The 27,157-nt window shown below is 40.4% G+C and overlaps 2 protein-coding genes across 5 annotated transcripts in view; one reads left to right on the top strand and one right to left on the bottom strand.

Annotated features, from left to right (window-relative positions):
* The window catches only part of Asxl2 (ASXL transcriptional regulator 2), a 204,698-nt gene that overhangs the window by 100,650 nt on the left and 76,891 nt on the right, over positions 1-27,157 (top strand). For all 3 annotated transcript variants that reach the window (XM_004663740.2, XM_045148908.1, XM_045148909.1), the window contains 2 exons: positions 333-441; positions 6,972-7,122. In XM_004663740.2, coding sequence (XP_004663797.1) covers positions 333-441; positions 6,972-7,122 — 260 coding nt within the window. The remainder of the gene's footprint in view (positions 1-332; positions 442-6,971; positions 7,123-27,157) is intronic.
* On the bottom strand, positions 15,479-16,135 carry LOC101608238 (AP-3 complex subunit sigma-1-like). Of its 2 annotated transcripts, XM_045148911.1 has the most exons (2): positions 15,863-16,135; positions 15,479-15,682 (listed from the first exon to the last, which is right to left on the bottom strand). In XM_045148911.1, exons 1-2 carry the CDS (start codon positions 16,130-16,132, stop codon positions 15,554-15,556), a joined length of 399 nt encoding a protein of 132 aa, XP_045004846.1. In that variant the 5' UTR covers positions 16,133-16,135; the 3' UTR covers positions 15,479-15,553. The 2 variants fall into 2 exon arrangements, with proteins under 2 accessions (XP_045004846.1, XP_045004845.1); XM_045148910.1 differs by having other exon boundaries at positions 15,479-16,135.

The following is a 27,157-nucleotide window of genomic DNA, read 5'->3' on the forward strand; positions in this document are numbered from 1 at the left end:
AGAGGATATTTTTTTTGAAACACTATGAATGTGTGCATATATCTGTATTGTCCTGTTTTCTTGTATCCTAGATAAGTTTGTACTAAATAAAGTAGGCTATTTGGCATAATAAACTTGATACTATTACTTAATATATTATGGTTATAGAATTCGTGTTACTTTGGATATAGGAGAATAATCTTTCCATCCGTTTTCTCCTTGGCAGCCTCTTTGTAGATTGATACACCTTTAATAGTTAATCCAAATATGTTTAAATCAAACTAGTTTTGACCAACAAAGAATATTCAGAGAAAACTAACCAGTGTATTCTTCATTCTCCTCTTGCTTTGCAGTGGGACCTCCCCCCTTGCATGCCTGAATGCAATGCTGCACACAAATTCTCGAGGTGAAGAGGGGATCTTCTACAAAGTTCCAGGTAGAATGGGAGTGTATACTTTAAAGGTAAGTGTTTTTGTTGGGGAGTCATTTAAAAAGAATAAATAGTAAGTGACAACAGAAATAATATCTTGAGTCATAGAGACAAATGCTGTTCTTGAGAACCATACCTTCTGGAAGAAATGTAATACTTTCAACCCAGAAATAAAATAAGTTTTTGTTTGTGTGTTCTGGGGATTGAACTGAGGGCTTCATGAATATTAAGCTGGTACTAAAGCACGTGCTTTACCAGCAGGTACTTATTCTCATATTCATATTTTTTTCACTAAGCTATAATGATAGGTAGGTATTTTTAAGACCCTGACAGTATTTAAATAATAATTGGGTATTAGATGCTTTGTATTACTCATTGAATTCTCTATTAAAACTCAACTCAAGACTGGCTGTGGTGGCACATGCCTTTGTTCCTAGCAGAGGCAGAGGGAAGAGTATCACCTTGAGTTTGAGGCTACCCTGAGACTACATAGTGAATTCTGTGTCAGCCTGGGCTAGAATGAGACTCTACCTCAGAAAGCCAAAAATAAAAATAAAAATATCAACTCAAAATAGTTATTGTTATGACTCCCATTTCTTTTCTTTTTTCTTTCTTTTTTTCCAAGGTAGGGTCTCACTCCAGCCCAGGCTGACCTGGAACTCTCACTATGTAGTCTCAGGGTGGCCTCAAACTCATGGTGATCCTCCTACCTCTGCCTCCTGAGTGCTGGGATTAGAGGCATGCACCACCACACCTGGCTCCATTTCTTAATAATGGAGAAAACTGAAGTTCAGAAAAGTTTAAATTTCATCACTAGTATTGGTCAGATTGTATCAGAAACCTGATTATTTAAAGCCCAGATTTCTTTTAACTCCCAAGTTCTTTCTACCACAAGGTAGCTAATATTGTTCTTATGCTGAGGAAGGACCGTATCAATATCCTTTCTCTTAACAAAAGAAAAACCAACCCAAATGAACTTATTGACATACGACATTTATTAGTTTGTGCAGTTAAGCATTCTAAGAAACCTAGCCTAAATCCAGAAGATCAAAGAGGTCTCAGCAGGTCACTTGGTCTGTGTACTTTCATTTAGCATTTTTTTCTCATTCATCCTTTCTCCTCATTATAGATGAATTTATTCCCAATCTCCATCACACAAACTGAAATCTGGAGAAGGTAGAATCTCTGAAGCGAAGCAAAAGCCTATTACCTCATTCAGATTTGATTTAGTTGGTTTGACCTAGCCTGTGTGACAATACCAGAGTGATGACTATCAACAGATTCATAGATTTTTCTCTTTGGCCAGTCTGTGGTTCCCTATTCTCTTATTGATGAGGCAAGAAGTTGTTTCCCAAAGGAAGTTTATCAGTGAAAGAAAACTGAATATTTGGCAGACAATAACTGCATACCCCTTAGGGCATGCTATGTCCTGTTTGTTACCTTTAATTCTGAGCTGGTAATCATCCCTATGTGCAATGTTAATGTGGAGGCTACTAACATTAAAAGATCTAATCTTTTTTTTTTTTTTTTCCTTTTTCCCTTTGGTTTTTCAAGATAGGGTCTCACTCTAGTCCAGGTTGACCTGGAACTTACGATGTAGTCTCAGGGTGGCCTCGAACTCACAGCGATTCACCTACCTCTGCCTCCCAAGTGCTGGGATTAAAGGTGTGCCCCACCATGCCCAGAAAAAGACCTAATCTTAACTGGATGTGGAGGCATACACTTGTAATCCCATTACTAAGAAGTTGAAGCAAGAGGAGTTCAACGTTCTAGATCAGCCCGGACTACATTAGGCTAGTCTGGGCTACATAGCAAAATACTTTATTTAAATTTTTTTTTGAGGTAGGGTTTCACTCTAGCCCAGGCTGACCTGGAATTCACTATGGAGTCTCAGGGTGGCCCCGAACTCATGGCGATCCTCCTACCTCTGCCTCCCAAGTGCTGGGATTAAAGGCGTGCGCCACCACACCCGGCTTTAAATTTTTTTTTTTCAATGCAATACTTTTTGTCTACTGTGTTACAATTTCCTGGTGTTATTTGACTTTATTCCCACATGAAGCTTTTGCTTTTCTGAGATCTTAGCTGTTCTATACCTTCCATGATTTTAATTACATTTATTAATTGTCTAGTCTGTTGTAGAGATCAGAGAGAAAAGTGGGTTTTTCAATTCTTATATAACACTCTGTACAATATTTCTAATCATAGCTATGTGAGGTATGTTTCTTCCACATTTGATTAATTAATTTCCCAGGATGACTAACAGAAAGCAGAAAAAAATTACTTTTATTTATCTGTTATGATACTGCAGATAATACAGATAGAAAAGCAAGGTATCACCTAGGAACATAGAGCTTCGGTATTCTCTTGGCATACCACCCACCATGCACCTACATGATTTTTGTTGTCTGGGAGCTCATCTAAACCCTGCCTGGTCTTCAGAATTTTTAAGGAGGATTCATTTTGTGGGCATAATTATATCATTGACCATTGATAGGTAATGTAATTCTTACCCCTTTGTCCCCCTGGAAATTTAGGCTGAAAATTCCAGTCTTCTACTTACGTACATAGTTTGTTCCTTTTGCAGCCTGCCCTTATTACTACCCTACTTAGGAACCCACAAAGAGTCATCATTAAAACAGAAATGTTCCTGTCTCTTAGGAGATTCCAAGAGATTTAGGAGCTCCATGTCAGAAACTGAGGTCAGAAACCAAATAACAGAACAAAAGATTGCTCAGGAAATTACAATAGTTTTGGAAGTTCTTTTTCAGAAACTCTAGCTAGAGTCCGTAACATTTCCATTTTTTAAAAAATTATTTTGCCAGGTGTGGTGTTGCAAGCCTTTAATCCCAGTACGTCGGAGGCAGAGATAGGAGGATCTCTGAGTTTGAGGCCACAGTACATAATGAATTCCAGGATAGCCTGAGCTAGAGTAAGACCCTACCTCAAAAAAGAAAAAAAGTTAAAAAAAAATTTTTTTTTCAAGCAAAAAGAGTGAGCTGAGCAAGAGAGAGACAAAGATAGAAAATGGACTTTAAGCCGGGTGTGGTGGCGCACGCCTTTAATCCCAGCACTCGGGAGGCAGAGGTAGGAGGATTGCTGAGAGTTCGAGGCCACCCTGAGACTACATAGTGAATTCCAGGTCAGCCTGAGCCAGAGTGAGACCCTACCTCGAAAAACCAAAAAAAAAAAAAAAAAAAAAAGAAAATGGACTTTACAAGGCCTCTTGCCACTGCAAATGAACTCCAGATGCATGTGCTGTTTTGTGTGAATACTGGGAAATTGAACCCGGACAGTCAAAGCTTTGCAAGCAAGTACCTTAAATGTTGAGCCATCTCTCTAGCCCCCACTATATTACTTATTATATTTCACTGTCTAGTCTATTCCAGAAATAGTGACAATTACTAGGATGTATTATCTGTAGTTCATGATCTCTTAAAACTCTTAACAGATTTATTGAGAAAGTTAAAACTCTATAGAAATAATTTCAAAGTCACAAAAATATTGTTAAGTATACCATGACAATGAACCAAAATAGAGACTCATTGTAATTAATATGACATGGGAAGTTGTCTTTTTCTTTTTTTAAACATGAGTGTTACAGATTGAAATCTGGTCCTCATGACTGCAGAGCAAGTGTTTTTACCCACTGAACTATTTCTGTTAATCAAACTGCTTCCCCCGCCCTTTCCCCCACTTTTGCTAAGCCTAGCCTCAAATTCATGGCAGTCTTCCTACCTCAGCCTCTAGATTACTGAGGTTATAGTCATGAGCCTATATCATGCCTGGCTTATGTGTTTGTTGTTATTTATTTGTAAGATTTAAGTTGGAATTGGTCTCATACATAAGGGAGAAAGGGCCCTTCCAGGGCATGAGAGTAGTTCAAACAAAGTCACAGGTAAGATTCAGAACAGATTTAAAAATAAAGAGACTTGAAAAAACAAAAAATGAATAAAAGAGTCAGTATTCAAGAGCAGAGGTAGGAAGATTACTGAGTTTGAGGCTAGTCTGGAACTACAGAGTGAGTTCCAGGTCAACTTAAGCTAGAGTAAGACTCGGCCTTGAAAAACCTGAATGATCCTGAGTTTGGCATAAAAGTGCCTGTACCCATATCCTCTAAGCACATTGGACACCCTCTCTAAGTGTGGGTTTTATGTCTCGGATTGAATACCTGTGCTGCAAATGCCACATACGAGTATGGAAATAAAAAGATTTAAAAAGAAAAGAAAAGAAAAGAAAAACCTGAATGAATAAATGAATGGAGATCAAATTTTGAGCTATATGTTTTTGTGTGTGCATGTATTGTGTAGATAGATGGCAGAGGCCTCCAGAAGAACTATGTGATCAAATCTGTGTTTAAAAAGATATTCAAGGGCTGGAGAAATGGGTCAGCAGTTACAGGTGCTTGCTTATAAAGCCTCCCCAGTACCCATGTAAATCTAAATGCACAAAGTGACACATGCATCTAGAGTTCAGTTCCAGTAGCAAGAGGCCCTGGCATACCCATTATCTATATATATCTATTTCTCAAATAAATAAATAAAAATATTTTTAAAAGAAGATATTTAAGTAGGATAAATTTCAGGATAAAGTAGAAGAAAGATGGATAAATTTCAGGATAAAGTAGAAGAAAGATGGATAAATTCAGGCATTAAACTATGAAAGTGGTAAGAGATGCAGGCAGGCGACATTAGGGAAATAAAACATACTGCATTTTGACTGGATGAAAGAGTTGAGAAAGAGAAGATTCTAAGAGTTGGGGCATGAGCATGTGGTCCTAGAGGGATCACAAGGTTGTTTTTCTTTTCTTTCTCTCTCTTTCTTTCTTTCTTTCTTTCTTTCTTTCTTTCTTTCTTTCTTTCTTTCTTTCTTTCTTTCTTTCTTTCTTTCAAAAAGAAGATAATTATATTTGTATTTCAGATACTTGTTGAACCTACAGGTCAAGATGTCTGGCTGGCAACTAACTCTATAAAAGCTGTCCTGCATTTTGAAGGAAGGAATTTAAAATTTTGGGGTCTGTATTTTAAGAAAGTGTGTAACATAAGAGATGGCTTAGAGAGAAACTTAAGTGGACAATAGCTGTTCCTTATAAGATCAAAGTTTATGATGTTGGTTATGATACCATGTAAAGTCACATTTTGTGCTCATCATCATTTTTAATCTGATTATCAAAATAATGTGCAAAATGAATACTGGTGGAAAGAAAATTCATACTTTATTAATTTGTGTATATTTTTATATGCTATATAAATATATAGTAATTAAGATTTATTGACCTTAGTGAATTCAGGTCAGCTTGGGCTACAGTGAGACCCTACCTCAAATAACAAAACAAAACAAAATTTATTGAGCTCTTATGTCAGAAACTATTCTAAATATTTTATATTAATTAGCTCATTTAGTTACTGACTGACCTCTTAAGGTAGGTATTATTATATTTACCCTATAGACTGATACTGAGTCAATGAAAGTTTGAAACTTTGATGAAGGCTAGATAATTAGAAGATAAGCTGGAAAGTCTGATTTCCCTAGCCTTTTATTCGCAGCTACCTTATTAATCACTAAGCTGGCATAGCTATCCTTTCTAATTAGCATTCTCATTTTTTCTCTCGTTTTACTTTTGTTTGTAAGTAGAGCAATAGAAGAGAAACAGACAGAATGGGTGTGGCAAAGCTTCCAGTGCTGCAGGTGAACTCCTGATGCATGCATCACTCTGTACATCTGGCTTTACATGGGTATTGGGGAATTGAACCTCAGGTTGTTAGGTTTTGCAGGCGAGCACCTTAACTGCTGAGTTATCTCTGCTGCTGGCATTCTAATTTTTAATAGATTAAATAAAATGATTGATGTAATTCTTTTTTTAAAAAAGTAAAGTTCCTTCTGTTTGACCTCTACTAATGACTATCTAATATTGAGGAACCAGTTAGGTGCAAATAACAAACTACTGTCACTACCAGACTTTAATTGTTTTAACTCAATTCAGAATACATAGAATACTCCCTCCTACGATATGTAGCAGAATTTAAAATCCCAAACATTTCATTTATTAGGACTTACATCTACCCAATTAAATCTTTTTTTTAAATTTTTTATTTATTTATTTGAGAGTGACAGACACAGAGAGAAAGACAGATAGAGGGAGAGAGAGAGAATGGGCGTGCCAGGGCTTCCAGCCTCTGCAAATGAACTCCAGACGCGTGCGCCCCCTTGTGCATCTGGCTAACGTGGGACCTGGGGAACCAAGCCTCGAACCGGGGTTCTTAGGCTTCACAGGCAAGCGCTTAACCGCTAAGCCATCTCTCCAGCCCCAATTAAATCTTTTCTAATTGAAGCTTTGTGTTGTGCCTATATATTAATGCTGTGAATATTTTTATCTTTGAAAAGAGGATAGAAAAATTAACTTAACTTGACCCAAAAAGGAAAAAAAAGTCAGAAATTAAAAAATATTGATGGTTTTGCTACTGTTTATAATACTAAAAGTTAATCAGTAGTCAGCTATAACATTGCATATTGAAAACAATTTAAATTTACTGAAATTATAATAATTAGATGCCTGTATTTTCAGAAAGATGTGCCAGATGGGGTGAAAGAGCTGTCAGAAGGTTCAGAAGAAAGCAGTGATGGTCAGTCAGATTCTCAGAGTTCTGAGAACAGCAGCAGCAGCAGTGATGGTGGCAGCAACAAAGAAGGGAAAAAAAGCAGATGGAAAAGGAAAGGTAAATCTATCCTTCAATGAAGTACTGAATGCAGTAGGACAAATGTCTTGTTGATCTTTTTCCACACCTGTTAGTCTTTGTTTTTCATCCTGTAGATCAGTGCTTTGAAGTAGTTTTCTGCAGAAATGTTTCTATTTATACTGTCAAACACAGCCCAGTAGCCAATATCTAATGACTAGTATGACTGAGGAATTTTTTTTTTAATTGCTTCTTTTGTGGGAGACTTTTAGGTGCAAAATTGAGTGGCAGGCAGGCCCAATGTGCTCTCCCCCCGCCCCTCTCCACATCTGTATAGCCTTGTCCACTTTCAAGATCCCCCAACATAATCATACATTTGCCCCTCCCCTCCCCCTCCTCTCCCTTCCCCTCCCCTCCCCTCCCCTCCATTGTTTATCTCTACTGATGACTTCTCTAACTCCCATAGAGCTGCATGTAGCATAGCTTTTTCCAGCTTTTCTATCAGCTGGTTTACAGGGAAGAGGTTTTCAGCTCAGCTCCAGCAAGATTTTTCAGTGACCTTGCAGCCTCAGCATATGGAGTCTACAGCAATGGGGTTTTACCATTTGCTAAAACCATTCCTGGTGGCCTTGGCAATGGCCTATAATGTTTTGGGGCATCAGGGTCCTCCCTGGCCTACAACTCACTGGAAGGTAGGTATCTGTTGCAGTCAGGTTCACATTGCTTGTAGCAATCACCCAGCCAAGAGCAGCTTGTCAAAAAAAAAAAGAGAGAGAGGTTTATTTTGGCTTACAGGCTCGAGGGGGAAGCTCCATGATGGCAGGGGAAACGATGGCATGAGCAAAGGATGAACATCACCCCCTAACCATCATCAGGTGCACAACAGGTACATTAGAGTGTGCCAAACACTGTTATACTATACTATACCATACCATACCATACCATACCATACCATACCATACCATACCATACCATACCACACCACACCACACCACACCACACCACACCACACCACACCACACCACACCACACCACACCACACCACTCATAAGCCTGCCCCCAACAATACATTGCCTCCAGGGGGTGTTAATTTCCAAATCTCCATCAGCTGGGAACCTAGCATTCAGGACACCGACACCTGAATCAAACCACCACAGTATCCCATCCCTGGCACTAAAATTTTTATAGTAATGATCTATGGTTTCTGGGGTGCTGTTTTCCAAAGAAGTAGTTTTCCATATGGCTTATTCATACCCTTTTAGATTTTACTAGCCCTCCCCCCACCCTTTAGCCAATCTCTTCTCCTGACCTCACTCAGGCCTTTCCACCCCAGTAATCTATTCATCTACTTAGATATATGCAGTACCTTAAGTCCTCCCCACTCCTCCCTCCCTTATAGCCCTTTTCTAGGTTACTAGCCTCTGCTACCAAGTTTTATTCCAACTCATTCGTGTGTGTGTGTGTGTGTGTGTGTGTGTGTGTGTGTGTATCTCCAAACGTTTGTAGCTGAGATCTACATATGAGAGAGAACATGCAGTGCTCCCTCCCTTATAGCCCTTTTCTAGGTTACTAGCCTCTGCTACCAAGTTTTATTCCAACTCATTCATGTGTGTGTGTGTGTGTGTATCTCCAAACGTTTGTAGCTGAGATCTACATATGAAAGAGAACATGCAGTGCTTGGGTTTATGGGCCTATCTCACTAAGTATATTTGTTTCCAAGTCTATCCATTTCCCCGCAAATTTCATTATTTTGTTTTTGTTTACCACTTACTAGAACTCCACTGTATCAATGTACCACATCTTTATGATCCACTTTTCAGTTGAGGGACATCTATGCTAAGAATAGCTATCATAAAGAAAACTAATCACAATAAATGCTGAAATGCTGGAAAAGAGAGGAATGCTTGTATGTGGGAATGTAAACTGGTAAATGTAAACTGGTACAGCCATTGTGGAGGTTCCTGAGATGGCTAAAAATATTTACCATATGACCCAGCTGTACCACTCCAAGGCATATATCATAAGGACTCATCTCACCACCTTAGAGATACTTGCACATCCATGTTTATTGCTGCTTTATTCACAATAGCCAGGATATGGAACCAGCCTAGATGAAGAAACAGTTTTATTCTACTCCCACCCCTCCACCCCCAAGCTAGGCTTCGTGAGAGGAAAGCAGACTTGTATATCCTTGTGGTTCAAACAAACAGAAATAGGCAGGCTGAGCAGAGAAGCAGAAAAACTGAGCTAAATTGAGCTGAGTGGAGCAGAGCAGGTAGAATCTGGGACAGGATGAAGACAGCAGCCTTTATAGGCAAGGGAAAGACCAGATTAGATTGTTTTGCAGTCAGGTTCACATTGCTGGCTGGAAACACCCGACCAAGAGCAACTTGTGGGAAAGAAAAAAGGATTTATTTTGGCTTACAGACTCAAGGGGAAGCTCAACGATGGCATAAGCAGATAGTGGACATCACCTCCTTGCCAACATCAGGTGGACAAACAGCGACAGGAGAGTATGGCAAACACTGGCATGGGGAAACTGGCTATAATACCCATAAGCCCACCCCCAACAATACACTGCCTCCAGGAGGCGTTAATTCCCAAATCTCCATCAGCTGGGTTTCCCATCTCACAATAGATAGTGGGCTGTTTTTTGATGTATCCTGGTTAACCCTAGTCTTCACCATCTATAAGTGAGGGAAGGTTGAATTAAAGGACGTAAGTATAGTTATTAGATTTATTTAAGTGTATGTCTATACTTCTTAAAGAAAACTGGAGGATCTCTCTGGAGCCTATTGGTTTCCTGTCCTAGGGGATCTGGCTAGGTTCTAAAAGCTAGAAATGAATTCTCCCCCACTGAGCAGATCTCATGCCCATTCTGTGAGCAGTTGGTTACGCACATTAGCTGTGTGTCACTGTTGCACAAGTGTGCTTCTTTCTCAGTGGATTGATTTCACATCTGGCAGGAGGATCTCCTGCTTATTCACTCTGTTGGCAGCTATTGTTCTGCAGCAGCACTCTGTGGGCTAGCTGGAAGGGAACTGGATTCCCTTTTAGTTCCAACATGATCTTTTGAGATTCTGTGGCCCAGTCTGTGGTGTCTTCTGAAACAGGGACTTACCTTTTAGCTCTTGCAGATGTCCAGGTTTTTTGGCATTGGCATGTATTCATTTTGTGTCTTCCTGACCAGTAGCTCACTGGGGGGGGGGGTGCGGGGGGGGGCAACCCAATCCTGACCCTGGGATTTACCAGCCAAAGCACATAGTTTTAGAGTATGATTTCTCCACCTTTTATAGGTTCTTCTGTTTGAGTTCCCCGGAACCTCATTTACTTGAAGAATGGTATTCAGGAGCAAGGTTTCTCTGGAGTTGATTTATATTGCTATTGTGTTTATTAACCCTGCCTGCCTCCCTCTTTCCCTCCCTCATTCCTTCCTTCCCTCTCACCCTCCCTCACTCCCTCCATCCCTCCCCTATTCCTTTCCTTTTTTAAAAATCAAGGTAGGGTCTCACTCTAGCCCAGCCTGACCTGGATTTCATTATGTAGTCTCAGGGTGACCTCAAACTCGGTGATCCTCCCACCTCTGCCTCCAGAGTGCTGGGATTAAAGACATGTGCCACCATGCCCGGTACCCTTTTTCTTTTTTGATGACCCTTTACTTGTAGTCTAGTAGCCCTGCTCCTCCCTCCCTGTTACCCTTTTTCTAAGCTCCATTCTAGCACCATGTCCATACAGCTTATACTTATGATGGCTTACAGTTAACTGAAGCTGATCCAGATTAAGAACTGCATATGAGAGAACATGCCACTTTTATCTTTCTGAGCCTGTGTGACCTCATTCAGTATGATTTTTTCCAAGTTCATATATTTCTAAAATTTGATTAGTCTTTTTTAAAATTTTTGTTTATTTTTATTTATATATTTATTTGAGAGCGACAGATAGAGAAAGGGGCAGATAGAGAGAATGGGTACACCAGGGTCTCCAGCCACTGCAAACAAACTCCAGATGTGTGTGATATCTTTATTTGAGAGAGAGCACGTGCATGCACGCTAGAGAATGTATGCATCATAGCTTCCTGCCACTACAAAAGAACTCCCAACACATGCACCACTTTGTGTTCTGGCTTTATGTGGGTACTGCTGAATTGAACCTGGCTGTCAGACTTTGTAAGTAAGCACCTTTAACCATGCTGAGCCAAGCCCCCAAGGTTAGCTTTAAATTGGCCTTCCAGTGATGGCAAATCCTATTTCTTGGTTTATGTGTTCCATTACACTTGGAAAAAAATGATGTATTCATAGAAAGCTCCACTACTATTTTTTTAGTTGTTTTATTTATTATTTATTTTTATTTTTGTCACAGAGAGAAAGAGGCAGAGAGAGAATGGGTGTGCCATGGCCTTCAGCGACTGCAAACAAACTCCAGACACGTGCACCCCCTTGTGCATCTGGCTAATGTGGGTCCTGGGGAATCGAGAATATTTTATTTATTCATAAGCAGAGAGAGAGAGAGAGGAGATAGAAATAACACACGTGGGCCACCTACCACTGCAAATGAACTCTAGGTTCATGTACCCTTTTGTGCATGTGATTTTATGTGAGTGCTAAGAAATTGAACTTGGGTCATCAGGCTTTGTAAGTCCATAACTACTGAACCATCTCTCCAGTCTCCAGACAATCTAAGAAACAATTACAGGACCTCCATTGTCAGTAGTTCAATAATGAGATTGGAATAACAACTTTACTCTATACTGTACGTATTAATAGAAGACTTTACCAGCAAGGTAATAAGAAATTCAACAATGTTTTTCATCTGCCTTTGACTCAGTTTGCTTAAAAAAAGCACATCTGGTCATGGTGGCACATGCCTTTAGTCCCAGCACTTGAGAGGCAAAGATAGGATCGTTGTGGAACTACATAGCTGTTACACCCAGTTCTTGGCACCCTCACTGACCGCTAAGGAGAAGCAAACACGTATGCAAGGGCAAGGAGCTTTATTTTGGGCTTAAGCTCGGTCTCTTGACTTCACCAATGCAGTGGATCCGTATAAGAGCCCCGAGTAGTGGGAGGGTAGGGTTTTTATAGGGGTTTGAACATAGAAGCAGGGGATGGGTACATGATTGGTTGATTTAAACAGTAACTGCACTTGTACTCTTCTGATTGGCTTAGGATTTTGGCGGGAAAAGTTGGTGGGCTGGGGCTAGGGGAATTGAACTTAATTTATGACTACATGAATATATGGCGTAATCAGTTCCCAATAAGTGTTAAACCCACCCTTACCAAAAAATAAAAACTTAGACCTTGCGGGAAACAGAAACGTAGGCCTACTGAGGACTCTGAAGCCTGTTATGGTGTTTATCTGGTTCCTGAGTCCTTCATTCCCTCCTCTCTTTGTACCATGAGGAGCCAATCTTGGATCCCAATTGAGTTAGTGAGTGGAGTCTAATGGTATATACTGTGATCTTAAAACCATAAGCTGTACTGTATTAATGCATTCCCTAACAGAAGCAACTAACCTATTAATAATGCAAGGTCCTATTGTGATTAGGAACAAAAATAAAAGTAATGGTCCTGCTAAAGCAGAGAGCAGAGTTGTTAACCATGGGGAATGACTGAACCATGACTCAACCATCCTCTATCAGCTTCTCTTTCTTTCTTTCATTTTTCCAGATTCTCTCATACCTTCACCATTGAGTCTCCAATTATACCTGAATGGTTGATATAAAAACAACATTCTTCCCTTAAGGCCAGACATAGTCCCCCTTGCTGGAGGAATAATAAGTCCAACCCCCATCTATTCCTTAATACAACCTCAGCTAAGGAATCTCCATTTTTCTCTTAAGTGAGCAATGGACGTTTCCAGCCTCTGAATGTCTAAGTCTATACTAAGTGTATACTTTCTCAACACATTGTAATGTTTTCCTTGAAGGGTTTGTACTGCAATGCCTGTTCCTGCCCCTGCCAGGTCTGCATTGGGAAATGTTGTCACCAACCAGTAAATAAGGCACCAGGATCATACCCAGTAGCGTACAGTCTTATTCCCCAGGTCTTTCCATTATTCCAGGACACCTGTCTCCCTTTTTCTGTAAACTTGAGAGAAACGAAATTACAGGTCTCATTTCCTTTCAAGGGAGGGAGGTAACATGGTCAATTTTAGTCCCTGGCCTGGTTCAGTGTCATCGTGATAAGGTCCCCTTAGTAGGCCACCTTCCCAGTAGACACACAGTGCTAGGCAGCACAGTAGAAGGCTTCAGGTCCCCCATAACCCTCTTTGATTCTTGCTTTCCCTAAGTGCCCGGGGCATACATAGAAATAAGAAATTTCCTGATTTGCCATAGAGTCTCATGAGTCACCCACTAGTTGATAGAGGTTGAAGATCAAATCAGGAAACCAGGTTACCTGTGGGGCAAGATGTGATTTGGAGTAAGCAGTTTCCCCTGAGGCAGTGTGGTTATTATCCAGGTCAGTTTATAAAGTTTGCGGGAAGTAGCTGCCACAATATGTACAGTTAGGAGCACAGTCAAGATCAGGAGCATTTGAGTTGAACCTTGAGTGGAGTGCTGCATTTCCATTGTGGCTGATAGTCCTCAGGTTCAGCCAGTGGATATGCCGGTCAGATGTGGCAATTCCATCCATCTTCACAGTGGTAGGTGTGGTCAGATGAAGATGTAGGGTCCCTTCCAGCGGGGTTCCGGTGTCTTGCGGCAATGGCAACACCCAGTCTCCTGGATTATTTACATATTTTAGATTTGAAAATAACCCTTTGAACATCTATAGTTTTTTTTTTTCTTTATTATAGAATTAAAACTATGGGGAAAAGATGTCTTAATGTTTGTTTTCCCTCTTGGAAAGCTCTTGTGTTACTTAATAGGCCATTCATATATGGAGGGTATTTTTTATCTTTAGTTATACATTTCTCTCTGAGTGTTTAAGACCATGTAGATAGCCATATTTAATTAAGGATTAGCTTTGGAGGTCGCTAATGGCTCTCCACAGAGACATTAGGGACACATGAGTAGCTCCATAGCTTACTGGTGTCTTCTGTCTGTAAGGATGAGTCACAGCCATGCTGGCCAAGTAGTTTTCCCTTCTTTGGGAAGTCAGGAGGACTGATTGCTCTTCAATTGTGACTCTCTTGTTTCAGACTGTACACCAGTATTTTTGGGGTCTCCATATCCTCCCTGTTCAGGAAGATAGGTGACTTACCAGAGGCCCAGTGTAGAAATGTCCCATCATCTCCAGTGGCCTTATGACCTGGGAGCACAGGCCAAAATATTGACGCCTCTTGCTCTGATGATTCCAATTGCCTTTAGCTTCTACATAGGTAATTAACACACCTAGAAAGGAAATTACACCAGCCTGGATGTATGTACATAGAGAGCACATTTTATTACTGAAATAGATTAAAGAATGGCACAAGGGCTTCTAAAATCATTTTGTCCTATCTTTAAAATTTTTGTTGTACTGTGGCAGAATAAGCATTATATATGAGGCTTAGAAAGTAGGCACATCTCACATTTTAAATATCTAACATTTATAAACATAGGCAGAACCTGTTACCAATCTTGAAAACAGTACCAATTGACTTACAGACTAACTAATTTAACCTAGTAATTTTCAGAAAAGGACAAGTAAGACAGTATAAAGTCTTAGCACCTGTCTTTGAAAACATCTTTGATTAGTTCAGATACCTATATGGGTACAAATTACCCAGAGAACATGGAAACAGAACCACAGAGCTTGAATTTTTTTTTTTTTTTTTCAGATGAGGACCATTGTTTGAGCATGAGGCTATACCCTAAAGTAGGAAATAGGTCTTAAGAGTTAATTTTGTTATAAGCACTGGACTTACATACAATAGAGCAGAATCTGCTCTTTAAAAAAAAACAAAAAAAAAAACAGGTAGCTAAATTCTAATATAACCCTTGATAAATCGTTTTGAAAGAAAAAACAAAACATTGACAACCAATGATTTTGGCTTGAACTTGATAGCTATTGATCTTATGTACCACAGAATTTTTTTTTTCCAGTTACCTTGGAGTTTATTTAATGTTTTCATGCAATACACACTTGGTTTTTTAAATAACAGTTGCGACAAACAGCAGCAAGAATTTAAGAATGCTGCACATGGGATCCATACAAAACACCAACATTTTGGGTTGTACACAATTAAAGAAATATCTCACTTTTCGAAATACTGTGATAGCCAATACATAGAGGCATGCCTGTATGTGGGCACAGTAATGCAGTTTAGAAAAGGGGAGGGAATCACACTGGAACTACTCAATTTCTTTAAAACCTCTGAGCAAGAAAAGTAACATTGAACTTCCATACTGATTTTATACAACTTCTATACAGTACCTTGACTTAAATCCAAGAGCAAAGTTAACACTCTCCTCTATTTTTGGTAAACAACTGTAGGGTAAACTTAGATGACTCCCCCCTGGATTTTACCTGGGAGCAGCCTTTTTAATATTTTATTTAAAAGAGGGCAGGTTTAGCACTTTTATGCTGATGTCACCAATGTTAATATTTCTTGGGATCTCAGGAAGATTCATATTCTTTACAGCTGATACAGCACAGGCTAGAGCTTCTGCTAAGCCAGCCTCAGATTTCTCCAACTTATTCTGTGCATCAATCTGTGTAACGATCTCATTCATGTTGGTCTCCAAGACCATTCCCCCCATCACCATTTCTGCAAGAATATTGTGAACCTTGTCTACATGGAATATTAAATCCAGTTCACAGACATTTTCAAAACATTTGTCTAATGTTTCCACAAACACTTGAATTAGATCTAAAATGCCAAGTTCACTTTCTGAGGAATCCACACAGAAGACAAAATATAGTGTTGCATAATGTCTATAAATCAGTTTGTTGTCAGATTCTCCAATTAATAATCCTTCTAGGAAATTACAAACATTCTCATCTCTCTTAGACACCAAATGGAAAGTCTCCCTGATGATTTGCTGCTGCGTATCTTCACTGTAAGGCTGGTAGAACTTGGACAGCCGTGGCTTCCCGTGGTTGTTGAAGATGAGGATCGCCTTGATCATGGCTGGGCCAGGCGGACCGGGTGGGCGTGCTGGGAAGGGGCGGGAGGATTCCCAGGGCGGAGGCGGGCACACAAACCTCGCCTCCGGGAGGGACATCGCCTGCGATCCTTCCCCACCTGCCCCTTCCCTCCCACGGCACGCCACCACTGAAATTTTTATTAACACAATTTTGTGTTTTACCCATGACTTAAATTTGATAAAACTTAAGCAAGCTATCCCAACATATCCCAGGAAGATAAAAGTTATCATTACTGAAATTAAATCACTTAAACCTAAGTGATTAAACCTAGTTATGAACATTCAATAAAATTATCATAAATAAGACAGAAGCTATCTTTAAAGTCACAATGTCTTTAGGTATGAGTACTTCACCTTTAGAAATTAGCAACTTATATGTGAGCCTTTGTCTTAAGAATAGTTAACCGTGATGAAATGAGGAGCCTAATTTACTTTACTGAGTCTTAAAGCCAGTTTTATAACCCTTAAATCATAGCAAATTAGCATCAGTGACCTGTTAATGAATGAGGTCTTATCATAAGACTCAGTTTCTCCACTCATTAAAACCTTGGCATCAGGTAAACATTAGATTTAATCCAATTAAATGTTTCAAGGGGCCCTTCCCTGAGCAACCTTCATTATCATTATGCCCTGGTGGCATCTATCCTTTTTTATTTATCTCCTTGTCTGGTCCCTTTTTCTGTTTTTTTGGCTTCCCAATTATAAAAAAACAGAACATGCCACCTAAAGCAGCTGTTTTAAGTTCTTATCTGGTTTTGCTACCAACTTTTTTAATTCTTACAAATATCAGGTATTGACTGAGTTGAAAATTTATCTTTAAGAAGAATTTCCGCCTCCATGGTATCTGGAGTTACATTAGTATGTTTTCTGATTGTCTCATTTTAAGTTTCTGGAGAGAAGTAATGGACAATTCCTGTTCTTCCTGCATTTTCTAAATGAGCCCAGGCTCAGGAGATAGGCTAGCAGAGACTTTTGGGCTTACCTGAAAGCTGATTGTCCCATCTGAAACAAAGTGGAGGAAAGTGAATGAAGAATCTAGTCAGTTTATGCCCAATCCTGGCTTTTTTTTTTCTTCTCATAGAAGGGGGACATCCCTCTGACCAGATTTGGGAGAAAAAATTAGGGCTTTAAAAAAAATTTTTCCTATAGGAGTCCTCACACAAATTTCCCTGTTTTCTCCCCAACTAAATGGAGACACATGGTGTGGTATATGTGCCCCTAGGAGCAAGAAAGGTCCAGGACAGGATATCTGTGTTCATCTTGCCTGGCCAGCTCCCATGCCCGAGTACCTCCAGCAGTCCCCAGCCCTGCACGTGCTGTACATCACAGCATATAAGCAGTGTCATTGGCAAGACAGGCCCAAGTGGGAAGACTTCCCCATCTACTCCTGTCTTAACAGCCTTTATGCCCTTCTGGGAGAGGGGTTTCTTGGGACCACTTTCCCTTCTCCACTCTGGGAGCCTGGGATATAGGAACCCCATTTGTGAATGTTTCAGAATGGTCTAGGGACTAAAGGGAATTCTTTAAAGGTAAACCTTTGGTTTTATTACCTTAAATATGGGGATCCTCCCCTTTGTTGATATTAGAGAGAGATCGTTTACTTGTGCTATGTATCATATGTTTTTACCCTGATATAAACATTAGGTAAGCCTGATGCTTGTCTTATGTAAGGAGTTTGTAACCTGATCAGATACCTTGATTCTCAGTTTACCCATTTAATATTTTGCCTAGTGAGAAATTTTATCTAACAGATGTGACTTTAGGTATTCCAAAGAGAAGAACTATAAAGAGAACCACAGTTATATGCTGTACTCCTTTTTCCTTGTCAGAGACAATTGGCCATTTTGTCTCTAGTCAGAGTCTGGGGGACACATGGCTTAAACTTGCATGAGGTCTGAGATAAAGGGGACTCTATCCGTTTCTTCAGAGTCCAGCTTTCCATGAATTTAAAAAGCATATGTTGGAAAGCAAGAGCAAAATGAAATTATAGAGCAGAAAGATAAGCATCCTGACATTCCTTATCCTATTCTGAAGTTCTTTGTTTTTACATAGCAAATTTACCCATTTGCAAAACAAAAGGTGACTATTGTCTATGTTTAACCTGGCTAAACCTCCAAGTATATCTGTACTTATGACGTTGTGACCCACCTAGCAGAGGCATCACCTGTGTCTAATGTAAGATGAATTTAGATTAAGACAATGTACCTATATAAAACGTTTAGAGTATCCTTAAGAGTCTGTAAACAGTTGAAAAATCTATAACTTCAGGCACGGTGTTGAGCTTTAGCCTGAAAGTTCTTTCCTACATACACACATCTTTATACACATACTTTAACATTCTCATCTAAGTACCACTCAAAAAGCATTTTTAACGAGCATTCTATGTCCCAACATTGAACAATTCCTTCCCAGTTCCTTCAGTCAATTCATCTCACTCCATTATTAACCATCTTTCTTTTAAGGCTTTTATTAAAAACTATACCAAATTAATTAATCCTATTACTCACTAACAAGTGAGTAGGTCTAAAGACAATTTTGTGTTATTAATACCAATAAGTCACTAAACTAAGGCAACTATTATTGCTATCTTGAGGCAGGCTGGTCTAGAAGTCAGGTCAGTTGCCTCCTCCTTTTAAGTTCATTAAGGACATTATAATTTTTTTTAAAGATACCTGACAAATTATAAGTTACTGCTTTAGAGAGAATTCTGTTGTTTTTAATAATCCTCTATGAAAGTTGAAGTTGACCTAGAACATAAATTCAATAATTATATTTATGATACCATGCAACAAAGTTGACATTTTTTTTTCTTTCTTGCTGCTTTTTGGTGCACTGTGGCAGCTGGGTGGGGCTTGCATACACCTTAGATCAACCCTGCCTTACTCCTGGCACTCACCAGGGGTCCAGTGTAGTACACGTGGAGGTAATGGTCAGGAAGACTGCTGGGATGCCAAGGATTCTGAACACCTGAATGGGAAAGAGGGGCTCCTCCAGGACTGCTGGGATGCCACTGAAGAAGGAGTAGCTCCACCCGAGGGACCACTGGGAGAGGAGGCAGAGACATGGCACCTCCACGGGCAGAGGCGCCATTGTCTACCATCTGACTCTGACTTGGAGCACTTGCAAAGCTGGCTTGTAGTTTTGCTGCTTAAAGGGAGTGAGGGGACATTTCCTTCCTAAACTTTTTATTTCCTAGCCAGATAAGCTATGCGGGTCCACATGGATGCCCAGAAATCCAGAAATGACCTGGAGGACTTATTCCCAAAGGATCCTGCCTCCCTGTGGGAGAGCTAATTCCCTTAACTTTCAGAAGAGTTCTTATTCCATGAATCTGAGATTTTATTTTATTTTTTGACACAACAGAGAAAGGTTAGAATGCCAAGACCAGAGGGCAGCGTTCCTGAGGGCTGATTAGTACACAGGGGATTCCCCAAAGATCTGGGCATGAGCTTGTCCACAAGTTTAAGAGGCTGGCGACCTGCCCTACAGGCTTTTAAGAAGAGGTCAATGTGTTACCAGCTTTTTTGTGTGTCTGAGAGAAATAGATAGAGGGTTTTTCCCAACACCCAATGGGCTGTCGGGGTTCAGGCAGAGGACGGCTTGCCTTCAGTCAATACCGAATAGTGGCTTTGCCTAAGACATCAGTTGCCAGTTTGTCCTGTCTGGTCCCACATAATGGTGCGAACCGAAAATAAAGGAGAAGAAAGAAACCTGCCAGCCCTCAAAAACATAGAGGCAAGGCCACATGGGCCTATGTCTCCCAGTCCCTCTGGGAGAGAAGTCACCCTGTCCATTTCATAAGGTCCCTGTTCAGGTACCAGCTGTGGGTTTTTGGATTTTTTTTTTAATTTTTATTTATTTTTATTTATTTATTTGAGAGTGACAGACACAGAGAGAAAGACAGATAGAGGGAGAGAGAGAGAATGGGCGTGCCAGGGCTCCCAGCCTCTGCAAACGAACTCCAGATGCGTGCGCCCCCTTGTGCATCTGGCTAACGTGGGACCTGGGGAACCGAGCCTCGAACCGGGGTCCTTAGGCTTCACAGGCAAGCGCTTAACTGCTAAGCCATCTCTCCAGCCCGGTTTTTGGATTGTTGTTCGGGGGGGGGGGGGTTGCCACGGTTCACCCCAAAGGCATCCAGGCAACCTGGGGTGGGTGAGCATGTGAAGAGAGAAAGACATTCCCAGGAGGAAGTTGAACAGCTCTCTCCTTACCTGCTGCCGTGTTGAAATCCCAGCCTGGTCTAGCCAAAGGGAAGAAGGTATCAATGATAGCCCCCTTTTCTGCCTTTGTGTCCTCTTGCCTTGGAAATAAAAAAATAAAGAGCTGGGCATGGTGGTGCGTACCTTTAATCCCAACACTTGGGAGGCAGAGGTGAGTTCAAGGCCACCCTGAGACTAGTGAGTGAATTCCAGGTCAGCCTAGCCTACAGCAAGACCCTACCTTGAAGAAATAAAAATAGAAGAATAAGAAAAGAAAAAATTACATGAAATTAAATGGATAAATGCTGAGATACCAGTAACAAACAGTGATTTAGTTGCAGAGACTGCATTTAGTTTTGGGTCATTCATAGAATATAGATACCTATAAAATTTTAGGCATATCTTGAATATTTGTGAGTGCTTTTGTAGTCCAGTAGAAATTAGTGCAACAGTCTTTAGCAAACAATGACAGTAACACCATTCAATGGGGCAGTTCTAAACTGCATATAGTGGTACACAATTGTAATCTAAATATTGGAGAGGCTGAAGCAGTAGGACTGAGCTCCAGGCCTACCTGGGGTACCAAGGCAAGACTCTTATTTCAAAAACAAACATTAATTAGAAAACAACAAAATCCAAAACAGGACAGTTCTAAGTCATTTGTAATCAAATCAAAATTTGAATAAAGGTAGTATTCCTTCTTATTTGTAGGTTTTACTCTCAATCTGACATCATTTAATTTGAACTGCATTGTAAGACAGGAAGAACATTATGATAGTATCTAAAACCACTTCCTTTTATGTGCAAAATACACAGCTCTTACTGCAAAACATGCTTTTATTTGAAGATGGGCAGAAACTTGATATGTATGTTTCAGCCAAATTCAAACAAATTTGACTAGTACTTTAAAACTATGTAGTTTTGTTCTTAGCCTTAGCCTCTTAGATAGGAAACAGTATTCAAAGAAGAGCTACATGGAATTTCACACCAAGGTAAGGTGACATGATTCTAGAAAAATGATTGCTAAAATCATTTTTTATAATCATAAAAGTGAAATTCGCTTGTTTCCTAAAATGAATTATATATAAATAACTCTCACATAAAATGGCTGCATGAATATTTTTTTTTTTACTTTTTGGTTTTTTTGAAGTAGGGTCTCACTGTAGCCCAGGCTGACCTGGAATTCACTATGTAATCTCAGGATGGCCTCGAACTCATAGTAATCCTCCAACTTCTGCCTCCTAAGTGCTGAGATTAAAGCTGTGCACCACCACGCCCAGCTATTTTTACCTTTTGATACAGAAGTTTTGAGGGATTTTGGTCTGCTTTTACCATCTTAGTATCTTATTTGTTTGTTTATTTATTTGAGACAGAGGGAGGGGGAGTGAGAAAGAGAGAATGGGCACACCAGAGCCTCTAGCTGCTGCAAATGAACTCCAGACGCATGCACTCCCTTGTGCATCTGGCCAACATGGGACTTGGAGAATCGAACCAGGGTCCTTAGGCTTCCCAGGGATGTAATTTAACCACTAAACCATCTTTCCAGCCCGTTAGTGTCACTTTATGTGAAGTACTCCTTTTCACTATTAATAATCACTATTTGTAGGAGCATGTTGGTGTTAATTTTATTGGATATTAAAAGTATTTTAAACCAGGAGTTTGCATATATTATGTTTGGTTGTGTAAAAATGCCATCAATCAACTTGCCCAATAGCATCATTTTGTATATGTTAAACTACTAAGTAGGGAAGATGATACCTCCTTTCAAAAGCATCCTGGTAAGGAACTTTTTGGCAACAATTAACTTAGGTGGAGAGACTTCTGGGAAATGTTCTTGTTGGTAGAGGCTGAGTAAAAGGTTCAGCACTACCATTACGACTGGAATAGTGAGGGAAATCAGAAGCAAGAAAGTTGTTCCAGACTGACTTTCTTGTCTTGTTTAGGGGACTCTGAACTTAAGTAAGAACTGTAGCCAGGCATGGCAGTGCACACCTTTAATCCCAGCACTCAGGAGGCAGAGGTAGAAGGATCACCAGAGTTCAGTGCCACCCTGAGACTACAGAATTCTAGGTCAACCTCGGAGCTAGAGTGAATTCCTACTTCAAAAAATAAATTAAAAACAAACAACAAGAACTGTAGCCAGGCCAGCCTGAAGTAGATGGCACTTATGGGGGCAAAAGTCTTAGAAACAAAACTGGTCTCTTAATTCTAGAAAGGAGGTTCACAGGACTATGAGAATAAAAACGTTTCCTCAAGAGAAGTCATCTAACTTAAAATTATTTTCACATTTCGTGCATCTACTTTTTCCTGGGTCCTGAAGAATTAAATATGGGTCAATAGGCTTTGCAAACAAGTGCCTTTATCCACTGAACCAGCCATCTCCCCATTCTTCTTGTGGGCTGGAAAGATGGCTTGCTGCTAAGGCACTTGCCTGCAAAGCCAAAGGACCCAGGTTCAATTTCCAGGACCCACTTAGGCCAGGTGTACAAGGTGGTACATGTGTCTAGAGTTCCTTTGCAGTGGCTGGAGGCCCTGGTGTGCCCATTCTCTCTCTCTCTCTCTCTCTCTCTCTCTCTCTCTCTCTCTCTCTCTAAGAACGAAAGAGAGAGAGGGAGAGAAAGAAAGAAGGAAGGAAGGAAAGAAGGAAGGAAGGAAGGAAGGAAAGAAAAAGAAAGAAAGAAAGAAAGAAAGAAAGAAAGAAAGAAAGAAAGAAAGAAAGAAAGCAACAACATTTTTAAAACTCCATTTGTTATCAGTCTCCTACTTAAAAACAATAGCAGTCCTGGTGATCTAATATAGGAAATAAAGTTGTGGGTTTTTTTGGTTTGTTTTGTTTTGTTTTTCCAAGGTAGGGTCTTAAACTAGCCCAGGCTGACCTGGAATTCACTATGGATTCTCAGGGTGGCCTCGAACTCATGGCAATCCTCCTACCACTGCCTCCTGATGGCTGGGATTAAAGGCATGCTCAGCTGGAAATAAAGTTTTTTTTTTTTTTTTTTTTTTGGTTTTTTGAGGTAGGGTCTCACCCTGGTCCAGGCTGACCTGGAATTAACTATGTAGTCTCAGGGTGGCCTTGAACTCATCCTCCTACCTCTGCCTCCCGAGTGCTGGGATTAAAGACATGCGCCACCACGCCCGGCTCTGGAAATAAAGTTTTATTCTTTATAATACAAGCATTATTCCAGTGAAATCTTTTTAAAAAAATATTTTATTTTTATTTATTTATTTGAGAGGTGTGGGGGCGGGTAGAGAATGGTCACACCAGGGCTTCTAGTCACTGCAAAAGAACTCCAGATGCTTCTGCCACATTGTGCGTCTGGCTTACGTGGGTCCTGGGGAATCGAACTGAGGTCCTTTGGCTTTGCAGGCAAGTGTCTTAACCGCTAAGCTATCTTTCCAGCCCCCAGTGAAATCTTTTATAGTTTATCATCTCTTCTCCCACAATCTATCATTTTAAATTGAGTCCTACAATCAAAACCAATCTGCAAAGAGACTTACACTGATAAGAATTTGTGCCCCCCACTTTCCTTTTGGCTTTGTAGAGTTGACTTATCAACTTGTTTCATTGATAAGACTGCTTATGGACTTTTCCTTTATTATGATTGTCCTATATGTATTTGTAAGGAAATTAGAGCAGATTGATTGATTCCTTCCTTCCTTCCTTCCTTCCTTCCTTCCTTCCTTCCTTCCTTCCTTCCTCCCTCCCTCCCTCCCTCCCTCCCTCCCTCCCTCCCTCCCCCCGTGTGTGTGTGGTGTGTGTGTGGTGTGTGTGTGTGTGTGTGTGTGTGTGTGTGTGTGTGTGTGTGTATTGCAGAGTAGGGTCTCGCTCTAGCCCAGGCTAGAATTCACTCTGTACTGTCAGGGTGGCCTCAAACTCACAGCAGTCTTCCTACCTCTGCCTCCCATGTACTGGGATTAAAAAGTATATACCACCACGCCCAGCTCAGATTTCTTTTTATGTGTGTTTTTTAGTCATGGATTTTCCTACATTTTCCTTTTGTGGAAAAGTAGTTGATTGGTGTGAGTGTGTACACATAAGTTTTGTGTGTGTGTGTGTTTTACATGCTTTTCATTTATATGTACTTTGGAGAACCAGAGTGTTCATATTAAAAGTAGTTTCTATGGGGCTGGAGAGATGAATTAGCTGTTAAGGCACTTCCTTGCAAAGCCTGCTGACCCAGATTTAATTATCTTCTCTCTCTGCTTGCAATTAATTGAATATTTTAGAAACAATTTTCTTAAAAGAAAGTAGCTTCTAGGACTGGAGTAAATGCTCAGTAGCAAAAGGGTGCTTGCATGCAAAGTCTGGTTATTGGGTTATATTCCCCAGTGCGCACCCAAAGCCAGATGCACAAAGTGGTGCATGATTCTGGAGTTTTGCAGTGGCAGGAAGCCCATTCTCACTTTCACTGTCTTCCATCTCTGTCTTTTAAAGAAGGAGGAAAGAAAAACAGTAGCTATAATTGGTCATTTTCTGAACTATATAGCAACTAGTGAATTGAGGTCCTTGGGGATTGAAAAGTCTTGCTCAGAATAGTAAAATAACTTAGGACCAGAGCTTGGGTGAGATTAAACCAAGTGTCTTAATTTTTCATTTCCATGATCTTAAACAGTAAAAACTACCTGGCTATAAGAGAGCAATAAGCTTATTTTCTAAAGATAGCCATACTAAACACTGACAGAGCTTTAGTTTGGAGATAGGAACAGGGCTTTGACTTAAAGTATATACTGCTTTTATCTCTTTAATCATAAATTTCTCAAGCCCTAGCTTCATTAGAAAAAAAAAAAAAGATTCCCTCAAACCTAGGGCTGGAGAGATGGCTTAGCGGTTAAGCGCTTGCCTGTGAAGCCTAAGGACCCTGGTTCAAGGCTCGGTTCCCCAGGTCCCATGTTAGCCAGATGCACAAGGGGGCGCACGCGTCTGGAGTTCGTTTGCAGGGGCTGGAGGCCCTGGCGTGCCCATTCTCTCTCTCTCTCTATCTGCCTCTCTCTCTCTCTCTCTCTCTCTCTCTCTCTCTCTTTCTCTCTCTCTCTCTGTCTTTCTCTCTGTGTCTGTCGCTCTCAAATAAATAAATAAATAAAAATTTTTAAAAAAATCAAACCTAGGTTTGGGGCTGGAGAGTTAGTTCAGCAGCTACAGGTTGTTTGCAAAGCCTGATGACTGGTACTGATATAAAACCAGATGAACAAAGTGGCACATGTGTCTGTAGTTAGTTTGCTGTAACAAGAGGCTGTGGCATACCAATTCTCATCTTCCTCGCTTACCCTCTCCCCTTCTTTACTCTCTTTCTCTCATATACAAACAAACAAACAGGTTTCATTGTGGAAGTTTCATATATTCACCCTGGGTAGACCATATAGTTAATATTTTTCTTTTTTTTAATTATAAGCTGTTAGAAACTTGTAAGATAGTTGCAGATAGAGTAATACACATTTCTTTCTCCTGACTCTTTGTGGAGCTAAGTTGCTGCGTGCATGGTAAAAAGTCCTATTGCAGGCTTATAATCATAGAACTTGGGGTGCAGAGGCAAGCAGATCATTTATTTTTTTTTAATTTAGTTCATTTTTTTTTTCTTATTGCTGTGAACAAATACCTGAACAGAAACAACTTTTGGGTTATGGTTTCAAGGGGTTACATTTCATCACAGCAGGGAAGGCATGGTGGTAGGGCAGCCCATCACATTGCATTCATAGTCGGGAAGCAGAGAGAGAGAAGGAAATCAAGTCATGTAAAACTTCACAGTCTGGGCTAGTGACCCACTTCCTCAAACAAGGCTCAGCCTCCTAAAGGTTCCATAGGTGTTCAAACACATGAGCATGCATGGGCATTTTATGTCCAAATTTTTAAAAATGCACAATGGCTGTCCATCTTCTTGTTTTGAGACAGGGTCTTTCAGAGGCCTGTAGCATGCCAAGTAGCTAGACTTTCTGGCCAGTGAGCTCCAGGGATCTGCCTATCTTCACCTCCCCAGCAGTGCGATTACAGGTATGTGTCACCATTACCCACTTTTTTTTTTTTTTTTAAACATGAGTTTGAGATAAAACTCAGGTTCTCATGCTTGCTAGGCAGGAACTTTACTGAGTGAGCCATTTCAGGTTCCTCCCACCCATATTTTAGTCTAGGCTAGCCTCAAACTCTATGTAGGCAAAAGTGACCTTCAACTCTTACCTGTATCTACTCAGTACTGGAGTTACAGTTATGCACTAACATCTAATCATGAATTTGCTTGCTTTTTTGGTTGGTTGGTTCTTTTTTGAGATAGGGTCTCACTGTAGCTCACGCTGACCTGGAATTCACTATGTAGCCTCAGGGTGGCCTTGAACTCTTGACATTCCTCCTACCTCTGCCTCCAGACTGCTGGGATTAAAGGCATGTGCCACCATGCCCTGCTAATCATGAATTTGAATTTAGATTTTCTAAAACAAGGGTTTTTGTGCATATGTACATGTGTGTACATTTGTCAGTACACTTGTGTGCACATGTGTGTTAAGACCAGAGGTTGATATTGGGTGCATTCCTTGATCCCTTGAGTGCTTTCCACCATATTTATTGATAGAGTATCTCACTTGAACCCAGAGTTTGCTGATTCAGCTCATCTAGCCAGCCAGCTTCTCCTGAGGCTGCTCTGTTAGTGCCTCCTGAGCATTATGTTACAGGTAGACTACCATGTTAGTCTGGTATTTACATGTGTGCTAGGGATCTGAACTCAGGGCCTTATACTTATGTGGTAAGCACTTTACTTTCTGGGTCATCACCCAAGCTCAGGCCTAGAACTCTGTAAGTAGTCCAGGCTGACCTTACACC

Source organism: Jaculus jaculus, chromosome 5, assembly GCF_020740685.1.
Source record: "Jaculus jaculus isolate mJacJac1 chromosome 5, mJacJac1.mat.Y.cur, whole genome shotgun sequence".
Taxonomy (NCBI): Eukaryota; Metazoa; Chordata; class Mammalia; order Rodentia; family Dipodidae; genus Jaculus; species Jaculus jaculus.